Source organism: Xiphophorus maculatus, chromosome 16 (genome assembly GCF_002775205.1).
Source record: "Xiphophorus maculatus strain JP 163 A chromosome 16, X_maculatus-5.0-male, whole genome shotgun sequence".
In the NCBI taxonomy this organism is placed as follows: Eukaryota; Metazoa; Chordata; class Actinopteri; order Cyprinodontiformes; family Poeciliidae; genus Xiphophorus; species Xiphophorus maculatus.
In genome coordinates this window covers 24472663-24492012 of record NC_036458.1, presented here as the reverse complement: position 1 = coordinate 24492012, position 19350 = coordinate 24472663, and the positions used below count along the sequence as shown (strand labels likewise).

The following is a 19350-nucleotide window of genomic DNA, read 5'->3' as shown; positions in this document are numbered from 1 at the left end:
ACCTGAGTAAAAACAAACTGGAGTTTTAGTTGCAGTCACTACCATCCATACACAAAAATTGCTCATTCCAAAACTGTTTTTTCGTTTCTTTTTTTTTGTGTGTGTGTGACATCATATTCTTGATGTCGCAATATGATTGTCAGAAATTCTTGTTTATGGTTTTCATTATTTTACTAATTATAGCAAGTCGTTCAGATCTTGAATAAGCAAACCAGGTCAGACTGTCCCACCATCATGTTTGGCTGTCAGTATGTTGTTTTTCTGAGCCCAGATGTAAGAGGAAAACATCCACCGAAAAATTCCACCTTGTCTCTTCAGTCCACAGACATTTTGGAGATCATCACTCACCAGTGTTTTCCTTGGAACTCTACCATGGAGGCCATTTTGTCTAGTCTGTATTATTGTTGAACCTTGTCCTCTGACCTTAACAGAGGCTATGAGGTCTCTTCTGGGTCGTCCTGTGACCTCCTGGAAGAGCCATCTCAGGTATCTAGGAGTGATTCTGGTTGGCTGGCCTCTGCTGGGAAGGTTCTCCAGTGCTTGTTGTTTTCTCTGTTGTGCTCTCGTTGTGTTTTACTGGAATGAGTTAACAAGGGAGCCAATTACTGTTTTAGCTAGAACCAGGTTGGTTTTTATAACTTCATTATCACTAGAAATGAGATCATCTTTTCTTAAGTGAATTTTGATTTTGCTGAGGTTATCTCTGACTGAGTGGCTACAACGTGGCTCACTGCCGTCAGTGTGGGAGTGTGTGTGCGTGACTGTAATGACTGTAATAACAGGCCATTTACCGTTTTTACCATTTCAGTGTTTTTGATTATCTGAAAAACACAAGAGTGACCAAAAGTAAAGCATAAAAAAAAATCTGTAAAGGGGAAAATACAATTTCATGTAATGTTATTAAAAAGAAAGTCATAAAAGTAGATTTATAACAGAAATAAAACTGAGCGCCTCACGTAAAAAACAATACAACGTAAAAACTAAGAACATATACTTTATATGTTTTTTTAGTTTTTATTTTTCAAGAAATTTGTGATAAGAGAGGTGCAGAATCCTGTCAGCCTTATCCTTTAAATAATAAAGTGCTGCTTTCTGCTGTTCTGCATTCTGAAGTGTTGGAAAAACTTTTTGTGTCTGTATAACCAGAAACTCATTCCTGTCAAAAGGCTTAAAATCTTGTTTGTGACAAACGTCTAACGGATTGTAGTTTCTTTATTCTCTTCACTTTTGAATCACAAGGCAGAAAATATCTTCCCCCTCAGTTTGTGACGTTACACAAAAACAGGTCAGGTACTAGTTAGATATGATACTGAACATGGCTGCAGAATGTGGCAGCTGGTTGGAAAGCTTCTGCAACTTTTGTCTCTGAGTTTGAGGTTGGGGGTAAATATTTTATGCCGAAGACTTTATTGTGATATTCATAAGAGAGAGAAGCATTTTACTGTGAAACACGCTCCAGTCTGCTTCACGCTCACACTGCACAGGTTGTATCGTCCCTACAGACTTGTATGTGATTGTGGATCGCTGTTATTGTGAGCTTACTTGTGTTGACAGCATTATACTGCCTCTCTAAAGTACTGAGCTCACTTAGCTTCATAACCCAAGATGTCCAGCAGAGGTGATGCAATAGCTTTCTATGGAACAAAGTGTGTTCTGCAACATGGCTTACTGTTTGTGGAGTAAAAAGACATATTTAATCAATATATTTTAACAAAGTAATTCTAATTTGCTATGAAATTTTTTTATGGACAATGTTACACATTACTGTTCCTTGTGTGTTTTTTATTGTCTGTAGCGTTTGTGAGTGTTTCAATAAAAATATTTTTTGCTGTTCTAGATCTCTGGTTGCCTGTGCATCCATTACCCAGCATGCTTATCCTGGCAGGGTCACTGTGATACAATAAGAATATCGTGGTGGTTTGACTCTGACTCATCAGAACCACATCATCTACAAAAAGCAGATAGAAAACCCTGGGATTCCTGAACCAGAAACTCTCAGCCACAAACAAGGTTAGATGCTATTATGACTTCTTACTATTAAAACTATTAGTTGAAATTTTAGTATACAGTACAGAAATGGTAATATTCAGTAGAAGGAAAACCAAAATATGTCCTTTTAAAAATATCATTTGGAGGATTTCTTTAATCAGTTTGTTTTTTGTAATCTGAGCACCATGAGGGAAAATCACACAGCAGCTGGGTGAGTAATGGATCTGTCAGTATCCATGGTGATGGCTTACTTTTCTTCTGATGAATAAGGATTGGTGCATTAAAAAACCCTGGTGGTTTTATTTTTAATGTCAAACAGCAATGTTCACCTGCAGGCTGCCTTCCCAAACGATAAATCAAATGTAACAAAAAATACTTTTTATATCTGTGCAGTATTGTTTATGGCAGGAATCATTTTCAGCTAACAGTTTTAGCTTATCAATGCAATCTTCTGTCAGTTACAACATGACATGTTTCAAACCGAGATTACTCCTGGATGGTGAAGGTGGTAAGGGATTACATGGAAATTAAACACAATCATAAACTGAACGTAAAAGCAAGTGTAACTTGGTTTCTAATGTTATGGAGCTGACTCTGAATTTCCATTTTTAGAGGATTTTTATTTGTTTTACATTCTTCTCCTTTCACTGTTATTACATTAATAATTTATTTTAAATGAGTTCCGAATTACGTTTTTATTTAGAAATAACCTGTGATTTTTGTGATTTTCTATCATTTATTTTAATACTTAATGCATACAAAATACACATTAAAATGTATTCTGCCCCAAGTCAAGTTTTTTTAACATCTGCTGTGACGTGTCACAACCAAAGGGGGGCGTCGTTTGGAATATCTTATTTGCAACCAGAAGTAGCTGAAGCGGAGAAGAAGAAACGTTCCCTGCCGGTGTTATTTGGCTGTTGCACATGGCTGAAGGCGCCGCGTGAGGAGCTGTCTGCAAGCATCACAGTGAAGAAGGTGAAACATCAGCTTGAGCTTCCAGACACACCGAGGTCCCGCTTCTCGCTGGCCGCACAGCGGGCCAGGAGGCTGGTCCACGGCCACGACAGCTTTCTGTTTGACCCGGGATAACTGAGCGCCAGTTAGCGCGGCTCTGCTAGCGACACCACAGCTAACAAGTTTTAGGAATACTAAAGGCTAGAAGGTGAAAAGAAAACAGGAAAAATAGTTTTGAGGACAAAACGAAATTAATCAAACTCGTTGATGTCAAATAATTAAACATTTACTATATTTATGAGATTCTCCATGGTGCTGAATTGCAACAAAAGAACGTTTAGTTATTTAAATAGCTTCAGGAAGCGCTGAACATTATTAAATACTGACTATTTAATTTGACACTTCTTTTTAACCATGCTGTGTGCTGTCCTTATATAAAGGTTTAGACATTCATGTCAGATACGTGCAGGAAACACTTTTTAATGAGTAAATATAAAACACAGTAATAAAATACACCAGAGGGATGAGAACATAACAGAGGTTTTCATGTTGACTTTCGTAAATATTCACAAATGAATTTCTAAACTCGTCAGTCTGTCTAGTCCAGGGGTGGGCACTCCTGGTCCTCGAGGGCCGGTGTCCTGCAACTCTTAGATGTCTCCCTGGTCCAACACACCTGAATCCAACAGCTGAATCTCCTCCTAAGTGCAGTCAAGTTCTCCAGAGTCCTGTTAACGACCTCATTATTTGACTCAGGTGTGTTGAAGTAGAGATGCATCTAAAAGTTGCAGGACACCGGCCCTCGAGGACCAGGAGTGCCCACCCCTGAACTAGAACGTCAATCAACAGAATGCACATTCATAGACTGTTTTGAGTTAGTAAAGCTCAGATAAAGAATATTGAATGGGTAAATGAGGATTGTTGAACCTCAACCTACAACATATGCAGAACAAAATACCAACATAAATCAAGAATAAACATTCAAATTTAAAGACCTCAGCAGCAAAAGGTAGTCTGTAAGAATTGGACTAGAGCAGGGGTGGGCACTCCTGGTCCTCGAGGGCCGGTGTCCTGCAACTTTTAGATGCATCTCTACTTCAACACACCTGAGTCAAATAATGAGGTCGTTAACAGGACTCTGGAGAACTTGACTGCACTTAGGAGGAGATTCAGCTGTTGGATTCAGGTGTGTTGGACCAGGGAGACATCTAAGAGTTGCAGGACACCGGCCCTCGAGGACCAGGAGTGCCCACCCCTGTTCTAGTTCATACACCAAAAACTGGGAATTCTTAGTTTTAACATATTTATGTATTTTCACTATCTGTCCTTTTGATCACGGTTCAGAGCCAAAATTAGGGAATATTGGGAAATTCAGATTTCTGATGAATTGATAATTGCATCTGTAGTTGCAGGGATTTCTTTCTGATTCTAGCTTTCTTATAGACATTTGTTAGATGGCTGTCGCAATCACCAAGAGAAAAGCCTTGCAGCAGTGTTTCTTAATATAACGCTGTTCTTTGCTGTCTGTGGACCCCAGCTGTGATGGCCAAGCTTCAGGGCTTTGAGTTCTGGAGGAAGACCCTGGGGGAGGCGCGCTTTGTGGTGGCGCCCATGGTGGACCAGAGCGAGCTGGCCTGGCGCTTGCTGAGCAGGAGACATGGTGCTCAGCTCTGCTACACTCCGATGCTGCACGCTCAGGTATTTGTCCGGGACGCCAACTACAGGAAGGAAAACCTTTACAACGAAGTCTGTGAGGAGGACAGACCTCTGATTACCCAGGTGAGAGTTCACACAAGGTATGAGATGATGACTAGAAACTAAAGCTGGGCAGGTGAGGGGACGAGGCAACTTCATTTATAAAGCACCTTTCAGTCAATGGCAACTCAAAGTTCTTATACATAGAAGATCAAATTAACATATATTAAGAAAACACATATCAACCAGATTAAAATTGAAAAGGTTTAAAAATAAAGTAAAAAAAAAATGCTAAGAGTATAGGAAACCGCAATTAAAAAGGTTTTTACCATTATTTTTAAGGAGCTCAGGATGGGAGCACTGCTACAGTCAACAGGAAGCTTATTCCAGATTTTTGGTTCTTAAAACCTGAAAGCTGCTCCAGCATGTTTGGCTCTGACTGCTGGTTTGGTGATGGGTTCTTTAAAACTGTGGAAACCACGTTCCTTACTTTTTCAGACCTATGAATAAATAAATTAGACTTATTATTGAAAGCTTTTGTAAATATTACATAAATATAGTTTGCCATTATTTAGTATCGCATATTAATTAAAATCTTTCTTTCACTGATCAAACAGGAAAACTTCCTTGTTTTCACTTTTATCACTACAGGAAATAAATGTTATATTAAAATGATAAAAACAGGAAACACTGAGCACATATATAAATAAATATACAATATGTCTAACAAAAATAATGTTATTGATGTTGCCTTTCTTAAAGGGTGTATATTTTTTAAATTTATATAAAAAACTTTTTTCTTTTTTTTTACTTATTTTTTGCTGGATGAGAGGAAGGAGTGCAGTGGTCAAGGCATAAAACCAAAAGGCATGACATATTAGATTTGTTTGTTTAAACAATCAAACTTTTTGTTCAGCAGAAACTTTAAGGGTATCATGCATAGTTCTTATTTGATTTCACATACATTAATTTACTAACTAAGCCATTTAAAGTCCAAAAATCATGTGGAGAGACACAGAACCAAACTGTTCCCTGCTGATGTTTCTCTTGCAATATTTTAGTTTTAACCATGTAGTTGATGATAAAGGCTTTGTGTCTGAGCTCTTCTACTGGACCGCTGTTTAGGTTTTTACTGAAAAAAGTACAACTGAGATTAAAATTATTTTATGTATTTCAGTTAAATGTTCAGAATTTAAAATGTTGAAATAACTATGTTTCCTGATAATATTGTTCCACTACTCCACCTTCACCAAAATAATTAGACTATAGTGAGAAATCAACTCATAAATACACATTTATATTTGTTAGCTCATTATAAACTGATTAAAGTGGTCATTGCATCTGCTAGGTAACAGTTAATAACTTTTTTTATAAGAAATTATTTTTAAAAATTCTCCTAAAAATGTCCCATCTATAGCTGGAAGTGTGTGAGAGAAGTACGGGTCACTCCCAGAAACTAAGACAACAAACTCCATCATGCTGTAATCGTCTCACACACCTGGAGAAAAACACACTGCAGCGGTTAGAAACTCTCTTAGACAGGAAGTAGTTCTGAACCAATCACATCCAGTCATCAAAAGGTGCACAATAATAAAAATTATGATGATATCAACATGTACAAAGACCAATCACTTTATCTTGTTCATATAAAAGCTATGAATTGTCAACACTGTAAATAAATCTTGAATAATAAATGTGAACAAATCTGTGTGTGACAATCTCCAGTGTTTGTGCAGAATGAGCCTCATACACATCACTTTGAAACACAATGCTTCTCATGTGGTGTTGGAGTGAAATTGTTGTCCTGTCATGTTTGTTCCAGTTTTGTGCCAACGACCCGGAGGTGTTCCTCCAGGCTGCTGCCCTGGCCCAGGACTACTGCGACGCCATCGATCTCAATCTGGGCTGCCCACAGATGATAGCTAAGAGAGGTACATGAACGTAGAATAACTATCTAGAGTAGAGCTAATACAAAAGACCCAAACTAATGTTACATTGTTATTATTTTAAGGACACTATGGAGTTTTTCTGCAAGATGAATGGGAGCTGTTGGAGAGGATGGGTGAGTTTTTACTGATTTTGTCATATTTCGTGTGTAGCTTTTTAAACGAATAGCATTTTCTATGTTTCTAACATTAACATGCAGCTTTAGTTGTATGATTAAACCAGTATCTAAATCCTCTTTATTTAAATAGCAGCAGTTATAAGGATCTACCTTTCTCCTTACTTCGACAGTCAGCTTAGCCAATGAAAAGCTCTCGGTGCCGGTCACCTGTAAGATCCGAGTCTTCAAGGAGATCGAGAAAACGGTGCGCTACGCTCAGATGCTGGAGAAAGCTGGATGTCAGGTAGGATCTGTTTCCACCACCTGTTGCACCTTGATTTAAAAAAATGCTTTAAAATTGTGGTAAAGTCTGAGATGTTTGGTAAATGTCCCAGTTACTGACAGTACATGGCAGAACCAAAGATCAGAAGGGAGCCATGACGGGGATCGCTAGTTGGGAGCACATTAGGGCAGTCAGGTGAGCTGCTGTCCTTTTTCTCTGGTGTTTCTATAAAAATGTTATAAGAAGAAATATTTCTGACTTGGATTTTCTTCTGCAGAAAAGCAGTAAATATTCCAGTGTTTGCAAATGGGAATATCCATCATCTGAGTGATGTGGAGCGCTGCATTCAGGAGACAGGAGTGCAGGGGGTCATGAGTGCAGGTTAGTTCTCCTTCAACTCTTTGTCCTATGAGGTTCAGTTATAGAGTGCTCTGTGTCTGAACTATTGCATACCTTTCATCTGCCTTTGTGTTATCTGTAGAGGGGAACCTCCATAACCCGGCCCTGTTTGAGGGCCGCAGCCCCCCAGTGTGGGAAATGGCAGAAGAATATCTGGAGGTGGTGAAGCAGTACCCTCCTTGCTCGCTGTCCTACATACGGGCTCACCTCTTCAAGCTGTGGCATCACACGTAGGGCTTCATTCATTCTCACTGGACGGATGAAGTCTTTACATGCTTTCCCCTTCCTAACGGAAACTTAAAGTCTTACTGATTAGGTTGAGCTGTTGAAACTGTAATCACATGGAACTAAATTGTGTGTGTGTGTGTGCGCGTGTGCGCGTGTGTGTGTGTGTGTGTGTGTGTGTGTGTGCGTGCGCGCGCGCGCGCGCGTGCGTGCGTGCGTATATGTGTGTGTGTTTAGGCTGCAGATCCACCAGGACCTCAGGGAGGATCTGGCCAAGGTGAAGACCCTGGAAGGGTTAGCACATGTTAGCGCACAGCTGAAGCAGCGCTGCCAGGTACAGCATCTTAGGGGAGGAGGCCAAAAAGTTGACCTTTGACCTTTGTTATCAGTATATTACTTAAAAATGTTCTCAAAACAACAATATTATCATTTATCGCAATAATTGGAAAGTTGTATCGTGACAGACCCATTTGTTTATTTGAAATGATTCAGGTTCTTAGTTCTTTGGTTCTCGTCGTCTCAATGTAGGAGGAGATTTCTGGTGGGGATGAGAAAGACGGGGGTCTGCCGCTGCCTCACTGGATCTGCCAACCGTACGTCAGACCACCGTGAGTCACGGCCTCTGTTTCTACTGCTGCAAGCATGCGGCCCGGATAACTGCAGATGTATAGTCAGTAAAGTACCCAAACAACAAAAGGATTTATCACAGGCATGTTTCTTTCCCACTGTTCTGCTGGAAATGATCAACATCCACCAGGCCCAAGCCGGCTGTGACCAACGGCAGCTGCCAGGAGGCCGAGGTGAGGAGCACCGTGTGTCAGAAAAGAGCTCTGGAGGACTCAGACAGAACGGCTGAAGGCCTGTCCAAAAACAAACTGAAGAAAAGATCCCGCAACCCCAACAAAAACTTCTGTCCTGAGCTGAAACGTGAGTCTACCGTGAGTCTACCTTTAACCTCAGTTAAAGATTTGCCTTTAAATCACAACCAACAGAACAAGAAATCTGAAACAGTTTTCCTTTTCCCCGCTTGTAGCCAAATACCTCAAATGTGAACAATGTGGCAACCCAAAGGTAAGCTGAAGGCCTGGCTGCGGCCCGCTGGACGTTAACAGAACCTTTAAGTTAAAAGTTGTACGCCTAAATCTTACTTTATCAATTAAATCCGAAGAGTTTTTATCTCTATGCTGCTAATTTACGTCACAGTAAAAATATGTTCAATATGATTTAATTTTAAGAAGTAAGAAACAGCTATTGGGTAATATTTGAACATTTTAATAACTTTTTCAGTAAATTCCACCACAAGCAGTTTTTTGAGGACATTACTGATCTTGATGTGGCCCAAAAAGGAAATGATTTTGACAGCCTTAGTGTTGGTGTTTTATATCTGATGCACACATCCGCTTTCACAAACATAAATCAAAAGCTCCCTGTTTCCCCAAAGTCACATAAAATGACTGTTTGCATAAAGAATGTGATATTTTTTAAAGTTTTGTTTGTTTGTTTGTTTTTTTGTTTTGGTTTTTTTAATTCTCTCCTTCCATTAACAAAGATTTCAGGAAGCTTAGTCATTCCCGTCGTGTTTTGCTCTGCAGGGGAATAAATGTGTGTTCAGCCTGTGTCGAGGCTGCTGTAAGAAGAAGGCTTTCAAAGAGGTGGCAGATTGTCCAAGTGAGTACAATGAAAACTGAATGTTCTGTTGCTAATGTATCACTGGGTTTCTAAAATCTCAGTCTAGAACAACTTGATTTCATCGAATCTTCTCACACAATTCATCCTTCCGATCATTCCCATGTTGGACTATTTTTAAAACACCATTATTCCAACATATTTGTTTGCAAAAAAATGACAAAGCAACTAAACATAATAAATGTTGAAGCTAAAATAAAGTGCTGTAGTGCATTCAGTGGATCACCCGTGTACACGGACAAGTGTTTGGCCACTTGTCTGTATGTTCTCTGTTTTAACTGCACATTCACTTATATTGACGCATTTAGAAAAATGTTAGAAATGCAAGATTATTCTGTTGTTATTTTTTCTTGAATATGTTTTTCTGTACTTGCCTTTAGAAATCAGTTTTCATCATAATATTTCCTTAAGTTTGTCTTTCAGAAAAACAAACTTAAATGCTGACCTTTTCAGTTTTAAAGTTCTGATCATCACTGAAACGTAATTTAGAAAATCTAAACTATCCGCCTAGAGCAGACCTTTTGTTTCCTTTATCATCTTGGGTCAAATTCAGGCATCTGTTTATACGACTCCTTCAAGAATTTGAAAGTCATTTCTTATCATTGAGCAAGAGAAAAGAAATAGTCTGTAATAAATTATAAATAAGCTTTAAGTCAAGAAACACATGAATGAAATGTGTAGAAAATAGTTTAATGAGCCTCACAGCTTCATGGCTTCAGACTGACACAATAACAGACGTGGCCGATAGAAACGGATTATCAAATGTTTGCTCGCCAAATAAAGTTGGACGTTCCCAGGCAACCAAGTTCACACAATCCAGTATGGCTGCCATGCTTTTTAAAGGGAGTAATAGTGACAGAAATAAACTGCTTTAGTAATCATACAGTACTGCTGACTCTGTCAGCAAACACTTTGTGCTGGAATGCATTAAATAGAGAGAAATCCATTATCATCCTATGTTTTAGTTCTGACTGGGATCGCCAAGGTAACCACTAGGTTCAGCCAGAGCCAGAACTCAGTGGGTTTGGTTTTTTGTTCTGTTCTGTCTGCCTGTGGTAAATATTATGTAAAATCAACCTTGTTCAGCAACCTTATTATAATGTCATTCCCTCATCAAAAACATACCTGGAGTGCTGCCTTGATTCTTTCATTCATAAAGAATCCTTGAATCTCTCAGCTCCTCCAGACTAGTGGCAGCAGCAAATGGAAAACTCCTGGTGGAGCTGCACATCTGCTGAGCTTATCATATGAACTACTTCCTGTGAAATATTGGTAAAAGCATTGTTAAAGGCTTAATGGAAGAACATTGTTGCAATAACTTCCTGAAAGCAGTGTCAGAGCAGGAGCTTCTTAAAGAGACAGAGACCCAATTTTGAGACGTTACGTTCCAAAGTCAAATTTCTTTTAGGTTATGTTTGATGTATACAGTATTTCATAACTGAAGTTACTTGATAGTGCCATAAAATGGCTATATAAGACTCACAACACTGTCCCTTTAAGGATCCCTGCTGTCTGATTTCCAGGTCATGGGCTGAGGTTCAAGACCAAAGCAGACAAACAGAAAGCCGAGGAAGACCAGCAGAAGGAGTGTGAGCGGACAGAGGCCTCAATGACGGAGCCGGACAGAAACAAGCAGACTGCTCAGGCGGCAGCAGCTTCCTGCAGGGAGCAGACGGAGCAGACCGAGGCCTAGCTGCTGCCTCCGGACGGGTCCTGCAGGGTTCTGGGGCAGGATGGTTTTATTTTGGCCCGTGAAACATTTTCAGGTTCATAACATCACATTCCAACCTTGTTGGCTTGATCTGAAATGTTGAACCTTTTCATTTGGGGGAAAATATGGACAATAAAATAGCCCCGTGATGAACTGCTGGGCTTTGGGCTTACCACAAACCTTTTCTATGGAATTAAAGATGGTTGGCTCATAAAAACGCTTTCCCATCTGAATCATGAGTGTGTTTATGAAAGGAGAATGTATTTTACCTGACAAATTTTACTGAGTCACTAAAATGATATAAACTGTTTCATATTCCATATTTTGATATAACAGAGCATTTGGCTGCATTTCAGCCCTCATTCATGTCGACTTTCATGACTACGACTGTTTAGAACCAAAGTCCTGATTATATCAATGCTAATAAAACTAAACTGGACTCTGTGTGCTGTGAAGACGTGGTGCTGTTATGAACACAACCGTTTACACAACCTGCTTTTGATTTCATGTAGTTGTTAGAGGGTGGTTGGTTTCTAGTTGACTGATTGTCTTTGTGCTTTCTCATGAGAATTGATTCTACCTGTTCAGAAGCTCACCTGAGGATCTAATGGAGGAAGTAACAGAAAGCAGATCTCTATCTACAGCTACACTGGGGAGAATACATCTGTCATGCTTATTATCCAAGCTTTATTGTAGCAGCAGCTTCATTTAATATTACAATCATTGTAGATTGAAAAAAAAAGGAGTCATCCCTTTTTTCCGATCCTAATTCCAGCCTTGTGCAGGTTTACTGTCTCAGTCCACAGTCCTGCTGTCTGGGCTTCACCTCCTACATCGTTTGCTTCGTCTGCCTCTGTTCTGTTTCTCTCCCTTGTCTTTTCTGTTTTACTAGAGAGAAAAAACAACTAGTGCCACAACATCTTAAAGGGGCAGTATCATGTAAAATTTACTCTTGAGCTTTATGTCATGTTATGTTATCCTCATCAAAAACATGCCTGGAGTGTTGCCTTGATTCTTTCATGCATGTTTGAGAAATCCTTTTATCTCCATGGCAACCATTCAGATATGCGAAACACCTGGGTGGACCCGCCTTCAAGACGCAGCTCCTCCTCAGAGCTGCGGTTTCCAAACTTCCACCTCACAGAGCAGCCCTTCTCCACGACTCCTTCACTCAGCTCCTTCAGACTAGCCAGCAGCAATTAGCAAACATCTGGTGGAGCTGCTCATCTGCGGAGCTCATTATAGGAGCTACTTCTCAGTAAAACGCTGGTAAAGGGTTCATAGAGGAGCCATGTTGTGATGACTTCCTGAAGACAGAGTTTCAGAAAGAGCAGGAGTTTTTAAAGAGACAGAGGCCCAATTTCTAGGCTTTAAATCAGGAAGTAAAATTTCTTTTAAATTATATGATTTGAAAGATTTTTTTTATAATAAGGCAACATAGTTTAAAAAATGGATCTGTGACTGGAACATATACAATATTGCCCGTTTTAAAAGAAGTGCTTATAAGTTCTTTGTAAGAAAAACATCAATGGTTTCTTTGAACAGTGGATTTTACTAAGTACCCACTGTAAAATAAATACTTTTGTTTTTATTAAGCTGTAAAGAGGATTCCTGACATGGTTCATGTAGTTTGAGTTGATCTTATCTCACCTAATATTTCTACTTCTTCAATATTACACTGTGGACCTAGTGCATCTGTTCCATGGTGGCCAGGTGGGTGGAACAGAATCAACATTGTAGCCACAGAAACTTTCTGAAGAAAACAAGACTGAATTTTCTGAGAAAAAATATTTCAAGCAGATTCTGACCACATCCAGCCGAGTGATCAGTGATCAGAAAGCCTCCATTTCCTGACCGGAGCAAACCGCTAAAGATTTTCAGCAAAACTGCATTGTGCATGTACGATGCATGGATTTTACAAATTTTAAAAAGTAAACTTTTGAAATATATTGATCATGTTTTTCTACACATGAGACAGCTTAAATGCAGTGTAATTTAAGGCCGCAGTTGTAGCCACTTTGTTAGCAGGAGATGCACCACTAATCTTCAAGAGATCTTAGAGTAAAGAAGTCAGAACTTCCTGTACAAAGCAGCAAAAAAAACAAATCTGTTATACAATCTGTAGTGTCTTAGCATATAATCCTATTTTTGACCATAAGCAAATGTCTGTTGATTTGATATATTAGCATATTTTTTCACTTGTATTTTATCCAGTGTGTTTATGTTATTTATTTTTAATATTCAACAGAGTTATAGAAGAAATATTCAGCGCCATCTCAGACTCTCCTAAATAACTCATGGATTTCTAGATTTCAGCTGCAGCATCTTTGGTTGCCATTTTTCCATTTTACATGTATGCAAACATTATAAATCATCAGGATCGTTAAAGTTGAAAGATTCTAAATAATGATGCTCCACCTACTGACTCTTGTCACCATGGCGACACTTGACCAGCTGGAAGGTGAGTGCCGATGGAGGAGAAAAGCTGCTTCTCTCAGCTCACACACTGTCCACAAGGTGTGTTGGGATTTTATTTATGTGTGTGTTCAGTTTATTCTGACGACTTACCAATTTGAACTGATAACTTACTGCTTACGTGACGTGGCATGGGTAGTTAAATTTTACATATTATGTTCTCTTTTCTCTTTTCTTTAACCATTTTTTATTGATTCGCCTGTTGTTGCTGTACCTAAACAAATTCCCACACAGGATTAATAAAGTGTCCAGTATAAATGGTAACTAACACAGGAATAATACCTCTGTACACAAACCATGTGAATTTGTGAGGTTTTCTAATTATTGCAACATTGCTGTAATATACTGACAACAGACTTTCTCTACTTCTGCCAAGTCAACAATGATGTAAAGTCAGACCACTAGATAATGGTGCAAAGGTTTATGATATAATATTCATTCACAACTGATGTATCATCATGATAATCATCATGCCATTGCTAATTGCAATACAGTTCATGCAGTACAATTTGTATTTCAAAAATATAAACTTTATAGTTGCAGGTGCTACATGTAACATTCATTTTAGACCCACTCTTACATGTGTCTTGTAAAGTGAACATTGCTGATGCAATTTACATCATTTCATGTTTTTTTTGTCTTATTCCTTTTTTGGTAATATGCAGATAAAGCTGAGAAGAAATGAATGTTTTTTGATTCTCATTGTTTTTTCCCTTCTTTCAGAAAGTGAAACGCATTATGTAATTCATGGAGTGAATTATTTACTTCTTTATTTCTTGTAATTTTAATGAAATAAATTCAATGTTTCAGAAAATTTTAATCTGACAAAAAGTACATTTCAAGGGGGGAAGCATTCTTAATGTATTGATGTCATCAAAGCATATTCATAGAAAGTTGAGTGGAAGGAAAAAGTGCGTAGGAAAAAAAGTACTGGCAGCAGGGTTTATCAGGGCCTTGAGAGGATTTTATGTTATAAGTTACAACATTTAATTTCCCTCTGAGATTAATAACGTCTTTTAGGATTGTCAGCAAAATCCGTTCCAGAATTTGGTGGAACTTCAGAAGGAGGCTGGAGTCAACACATCAAGAGCTACAATACACAGACAAACCCAACTCATTCCCAAAACAGAGATGCCACTTGTACTTTCTGACAAAAAAATGTTATTATTTTTCATGATATTCTCATTTTGTTGGATGTACCTGGATGCTTTTTGACGTACTTTACCTTGTTGCCCAGAACACTGACCCAATAAGTGTGGGGTTTTAAATGGGCTTTAGAAATACATCAACATTCACAATTCTGTCAAGCCTGTTGTTATTCTGTTGCTGCCTCACCTTTTTCTACCACACTTTTTCTAAATAGTTTTTAAAAATGTCTTTGTGGACGATCTCTCTCTTTTTTTTTTTTAGCCTTTTGGTGTCAGTGACTTTTTGCAGGACCGCTGTCATATCAGTAGCCTTGCATTACAGTAATTCCACTTTTTGAATAGAAATAATAAAACTATATCTTGTATTTTTTATATATATAATATATCAGATATTTTTACTTGCTTCTTGGAATATTAGCCAAACATAATGTATGTCATGATGAAGTCCATATAACTGAAGACTTGAGTGTAGATTCCAAAGCGGTCTGGGGTACGACAATCATCCGGACTGTGAAAGCTCATGATTCCCACCTGCACAAAGCCGCCGGCTGTTCGGCACATGAGCGGGCCGCCATGGTCTCCTGGTGGATGCTGAAAGTTGACACACTGTGATAATGTTAGTTTGTTTGTGTGCTTCTGAGTCGCACAATGGCTGAAACTTGAAAGTAATGCAGGGGAGGGGGCGGGGGGGTTTGCATGTTTTTAGCAGATGGTTTTATGTTTTCACAATAAACCAGATTAAACTGATGTTCTGCATGTTAGCTTTTATAGAAATGTTGAAACTCACGTTGCAGCAATATTTTCCTCCAGCAGGACTGCCTGCACACAGCATGTTGTCACTCAGGTCTGGAAACGTAGCTTCACATCTAGTCTGACCCACAATTCGAACCTCCATCTCCTGTAGAGTGTTTGATTTCTCACCCCAGACTACATGGGCAGAGAGAGAGGTCCAGGTGAGGATACAGATTATTACTATACAATTATTATGCACCTATACAGTATAATGTGTGCGTGACAGGGGTGGGCATTTATCGCATTGCTAATCATTTATCACAATAAATTTCATGGACTTATTAAGATTTATCTAAGAATTCCAATTTATTGTCATGTTTAAAATCCTCTTAAACTGTCCATGTTGTCAGGATTGTTAGTTTTACTAGTTTCTCCACTGTTTGCACAACTAAAGTATCAATAAATATGAATTCATTCGAAAATATCATTAAATGAAGTTACTTTCTGCAGTCTAGTGATATAAATAACAATTCGTTTTGTGGCTGCTCTCCTGTAGAAATGTATTTCAAAAGGTTTGATTTTCAGGAGCCACGCCGTGACAGCCATAAGGCTGCCTGAAAGAGAATAAACAGATCTTATTGTCACTTTTATTACCATCACAATGCTACCACAATATATTGTGGTAACACATTAAGTTCACCCTTAGTCTGTGTATGTGTGTATAAATTTATGCAGTATGAGTGTGAAAAATGTTCTACCATTGATTTTTCCCCACCAGCCTGCGATCCAACACTCAGAGGAAGAATCGAAGATGTCATCGTCTTTGGGTAAGTTCACTGGAGCAACGTTCTTAGAGAATTTTAAAGGGTCTTTTAACTTTATCAGCGCGATGTCATTGATGAAGCCATTGCCAGTAACCCTGAACTCAGGATTACGAACAACGAGGTTTACTTCCATGTAACGTTCAGATGGCATGTCCAGCTTATATGTGCCGATCCACACTCCTGTTCGATCCCACCTGGACCTCAGTTCACTGAAACACACAAGAACAGACAAAAGAGATCAGATTACCTGTAATCCCAACCCTCAAACACTTTGACACTATTCAAAGAATCCGTTCACTCTCCTTTACTGCCTTTATCTGGCTTGACGAAACGAGACGATCAGATCTCCCTCGTTTATAGATGTTATGTTTAATATTTGTACAATAAGTTCCTACTGTCATGAACTGTTGTGGTGGAACCCGTGAGGAAGACGCAGATGACCCAGGTGAGATGATTGATGGAAGTTTAATGATGAAAATATACTTAAATAAGTCCAAAAGTCCACAAAACCTGGCAGCACAGTAGAGCAGAAGGCTAGGGCTCAGCACTGGAGCAACAGGCTACATGCATGGACCAGACACATTGACAAGGACCCGACGAGGAACAAGGAACACAGGTGGGGTTAAATACACAGAGGGTAATCAAGGAAATGAGAGACACCAGGGAACAATCAAGGGGAGGACAGGACAGCACGGAGACTCAGAGACACAGACAACTCTAAATAAATACACAGAAAAACACAGATCCTGACACCTACTTTCATCGTATTTGAAAGTATCAGTTTTCTACCCAATCAACTACATTAAGAGACTGGAATGTATTTTTGTCAAAGCCTCTGACTAACTCTGTATAAAGCAAATTAATAGTTCAGACATTTACACTAGAGGTGTATAATTGTGAAAGATTATTAGAAAATACTCAATAATTCCATCCAGACTTACTCATCCCAGCAGCGCCCAGCAGTCATGATCCACTTCTGATTGAGAATTGAACCACTGCAGTGCCACTTTCTCTCCCCACTGTCTGTCGTGATGTCAAGGTAGACCAAACCGGGCCACCTGCCTTTTGGGGCGTCCCCCCCACCAATGATGGAGCTCCTCACTCCAGCTCCCATCAAAGCTAAAAGAAATAAATAAAGTAGAAATACACAGTAGTGTTTACCTTCATGCTTATTGTGAGGCTAAAATATCTAGTTTATCATTTTGGTGTAAATATTGTGGATTCCATATTAATTCACAGACGGTATGCACTCAAATGATAATAAAGTTATCTACAGAATACAAGAGGCATGGACAGTCAGCATATCTCTTCTTGTTATCACTCATTTTGTTCTATGTAAAATGATCTTGTTTCTCACCTGCAGAGCACTGGAGCAGAACCAGCAGAGCGAGCAGTTTACCCACAGCCATGGCAGAGATGCAGCTCTGTGGAGCCGAGAGGCTGCTGGAGTTTTATACACACAGCCGACGATGAGAGACTCTTATCAGATCCATCACCCAGCCCCTCCAGGCATGGACAGAGCGGCATGTTGCGTGTTTTTAAAGTGGACCCACATGTAGAGCGGTTATATTTTGAAATATTTAATAAAAATAAATAAATAAAAAAAGATGAAATGCAAACATACAAAAATACAAAAAGAATTAAAGCTGCGAGCAGCCTCATGCGGCCCTCGCAGCCAAGCGCCGCTGCGGCCTATTGGCCACTGCGGGGGTTCCAGCCACCGCAGAAACTCTCGCACAGTTTCCAGAGCCTCAGCCTGCTCGCCACTGCAGAAGCTATAGACCCTTCACAGTAAAATATGACACTTCCTGTTGTCAGGGGGCGTGGCCTAAGTGATGTCATCATTTGACCGTAGGATATTTTAGGACACTCAATGATGATCAATAACTGAAAGTTTGGTATCTCTGTGTGTTTCTGTGCAGGATATATAACAGTTTCATGTTTCATGGGGAGTAGGTGAACTTTGACCCCTGGTAATCCCCCTTCAGCATGCTCAAACACTCACCGTTTTGATAACTTTGAATCAGACATGCCTTATGATCGGACTGACCGAGTTTGAAGCCGATCAATCGAAATCCCTAGGAGGAGTTCGATCAAATACGAAGGCTGTAAACGTCAAAATCGGGGTCAAAATCGGACCTTCAGTCCAAAATGGCCGACTTCCTCTGATACTTGCCTTATAACATTAAATGTACATTCTGAGCATCTTGGTGAGTTCTCATGTCTCTACAATGAAGTACGTTCATACCATTGTGTCTTCTGAAAATTGCTAGGTGGCGCCGTTGAGCCATTTTTTTTTGCGATTTTTGCGACGACCTTAAAATTCAAAATTTTTAAACCGCCTAGACGCATCCGCCAAGTTTGGTGAGTTTTTGAATATGATAAAGCCCCCAAAAATGCGCAGAATCGTAATAATAAGAAACAGTACAGATACAATACGCCTTCGCAGCGCTTTGCTCTTTGGGCCTAATAAATAAAAAATCCAAAGTTGAACAGAAATAAACTATTACAAAAGTCAGGCCGGTTACATGAGGAGAACTGTAGGAGGCCAGGGAAATGATGGGGGGAAAAAGAATACAAGACGTTGACTGCTGGACAAAAGGCCAGTGGTCTATTATTTTTAAAATATGTTTAAAATTTTTTAAAATTTTTCTAAATAGTTTAAATGTTTCTATTTGTACACAACATAGTCCTTGTGAACATAGGAGTGTGAGTGTGACTTTGTATTTGATACACTGTAGGGGCCATTTTCCAAACAAATCTTACTTTATGGGGTCCGACTGCCCAAAGATTGCTATGTGTTTAATTATGTTCTAATTTAACACATTAAATCAGAACTGAGTTTAATGTGTTAAATGTTAAGGTTAGCCCAAGACGAGGCCGTCCACCTGAACTTCAGCTGAACAAGCAGAGCTCTGATCAGAGATGCAGCCAGGAGGCTCAAGGTTACTCTGGACCAGATGATCCACAGCTCAGAGGGGGAACCTGCTCAGAACCTGTCCACAGGACAACTGTTAGTCATCGCTGCACAAATGTGCTCTATATGGAAGAGTTGCTAGGAGAAAGCCATTGTTGGGGAAAAAAAACCATAAGAAATCCTGTTTGCAGTTTGATAGAAGCCAAGTTGGACACAGTAAACATGTGGGAGAAGGAGCTCTGGTCAGATCAGAGCAAAATTAAAC

General features: G+C 39.3%; 2 protein-coding genes across 4 annotated transcripts; one reads left to right on the top strand and one right to left on the bottom strand.

Annotated features, from left to right (window-relative positions):
- Positions 1 to 2882: 2882 nt before the first annotated feature.
- On the top strand, positions 2883 to 11433 carry dus1l (dihydrouridine synthase 1 like). 2 transcript variants are annotated; one of them, XM_005815586.3, is made up of 14 exons: positions 2883 to 2967; positions 4484 to 4725; positions 6464 to 6572; positions 6653 to 6703; positions 6877 to 6989; positions 7081 to 7163; positions 7246 to 7349; positions 7450 to 7597; positions 7830 to 7926; positions 8121 to 8200; positions 8350 to 8519; positions 8626 to 8663; positions 9185 to 9260; positions 10802 to 11433. In XM_005815586.3, exons 2-14 carry the CDS (start codon positions 4489 to 4491, stop codon positions 10969 to 10971), a joined length of 1476 nt encoding a protein of 491 aa, XP_005815643.1. In that variant the 5' UTR covers positions 2883 to 2967; positions 4484 to 4488; the 3' UTR covers positions 10972 to 11433. The 2 variants fall into 2 exon arrangements, with proteins under 2 accessions (XP_005815643.1, XP_023204265.1); XM_023348497.1 differs by having other exon boundaries at positions 8350 to 8530; positions 10802 to 10904.
- A 2490-nt stretch (positions 11434 to 13923) lies between these two features.
- LOC102225403 (tryptase-2-like) lies at positions 13924 to 17607 on the bottom strand. 2 transcript variants are annotated; one of them, XM_014475148.2, is made up of 5 exons: positions 17526 to 17607; positions 17110 to 17287; positions 16103 to 16377; positions 15400 to 15539; positions 13924 to 15218 (listed from the first exon to the last, which is right to left on the bottom strand). In XM_014475148.2, exons 1-5 carry the CDS (start codon positions 17575 to 17577, stop codon positions 15027 to 15029), a joined length of 837 nt encoding a protein of 278 aa, XP_014330634.1. In that variant the 5' UTR covers positions 17578 to 17607; the 3' UTR covers positions 13924 to 15026. The 2 variants fall into 2 exon arrangements, with proteins under 2 accessions (XP_014330634.1, XP_023205190.1); XM_023349422.1 differs by having other exon boundaries at positions 13924 to 15203.
- Positions 17608 to 19350: the final 1743 nt, after the last annotated feature.

Coding starts and splice junctions, on each gene's coding strand:
- LOC102225403 (XM_014475148.2), bottom strand. CDS start 17,577: ATGGCTGTGGGTAAACTGCTCGCTCTGCTGGTTCTGCTCCAGTGCTCT. Junction 15,540..16,102: donor CTGGTGGGGAAAAATCAATG/GTAGAACATTTT, acceptor CTGCCCATGTAG/TCTGGGGTGAGAAATCAAAC. Junction 15,219..15,399: donor GAGGAAAATATTGCTGCAAC/GTGAGTTTCAAC, acceptor ACATTATCACAG/TGTGTCAACTTTCAGCATCC.
- dus1l (XM_005815586.3), top strand. CDS start 4,489: ATGGCCAAGCTTCAGGGCTTTGAGTTCTGGAGGAAGACCCTGGGGGAG. Junction 7,164..7,245: donor GAGCACATTAGGGCAGTCAG/GTGAGCTGCTGT, acceptor TTTCTTCTGCAG/AAAAGCAGTAAATATTCCAG. Junction 8,201..8,349: donor CAACCGTACGTCAGACCACC/GTGAGTCACGGC, acceptor AACATCCACCAG/GCCCAAGCCGGCTGTGACCA.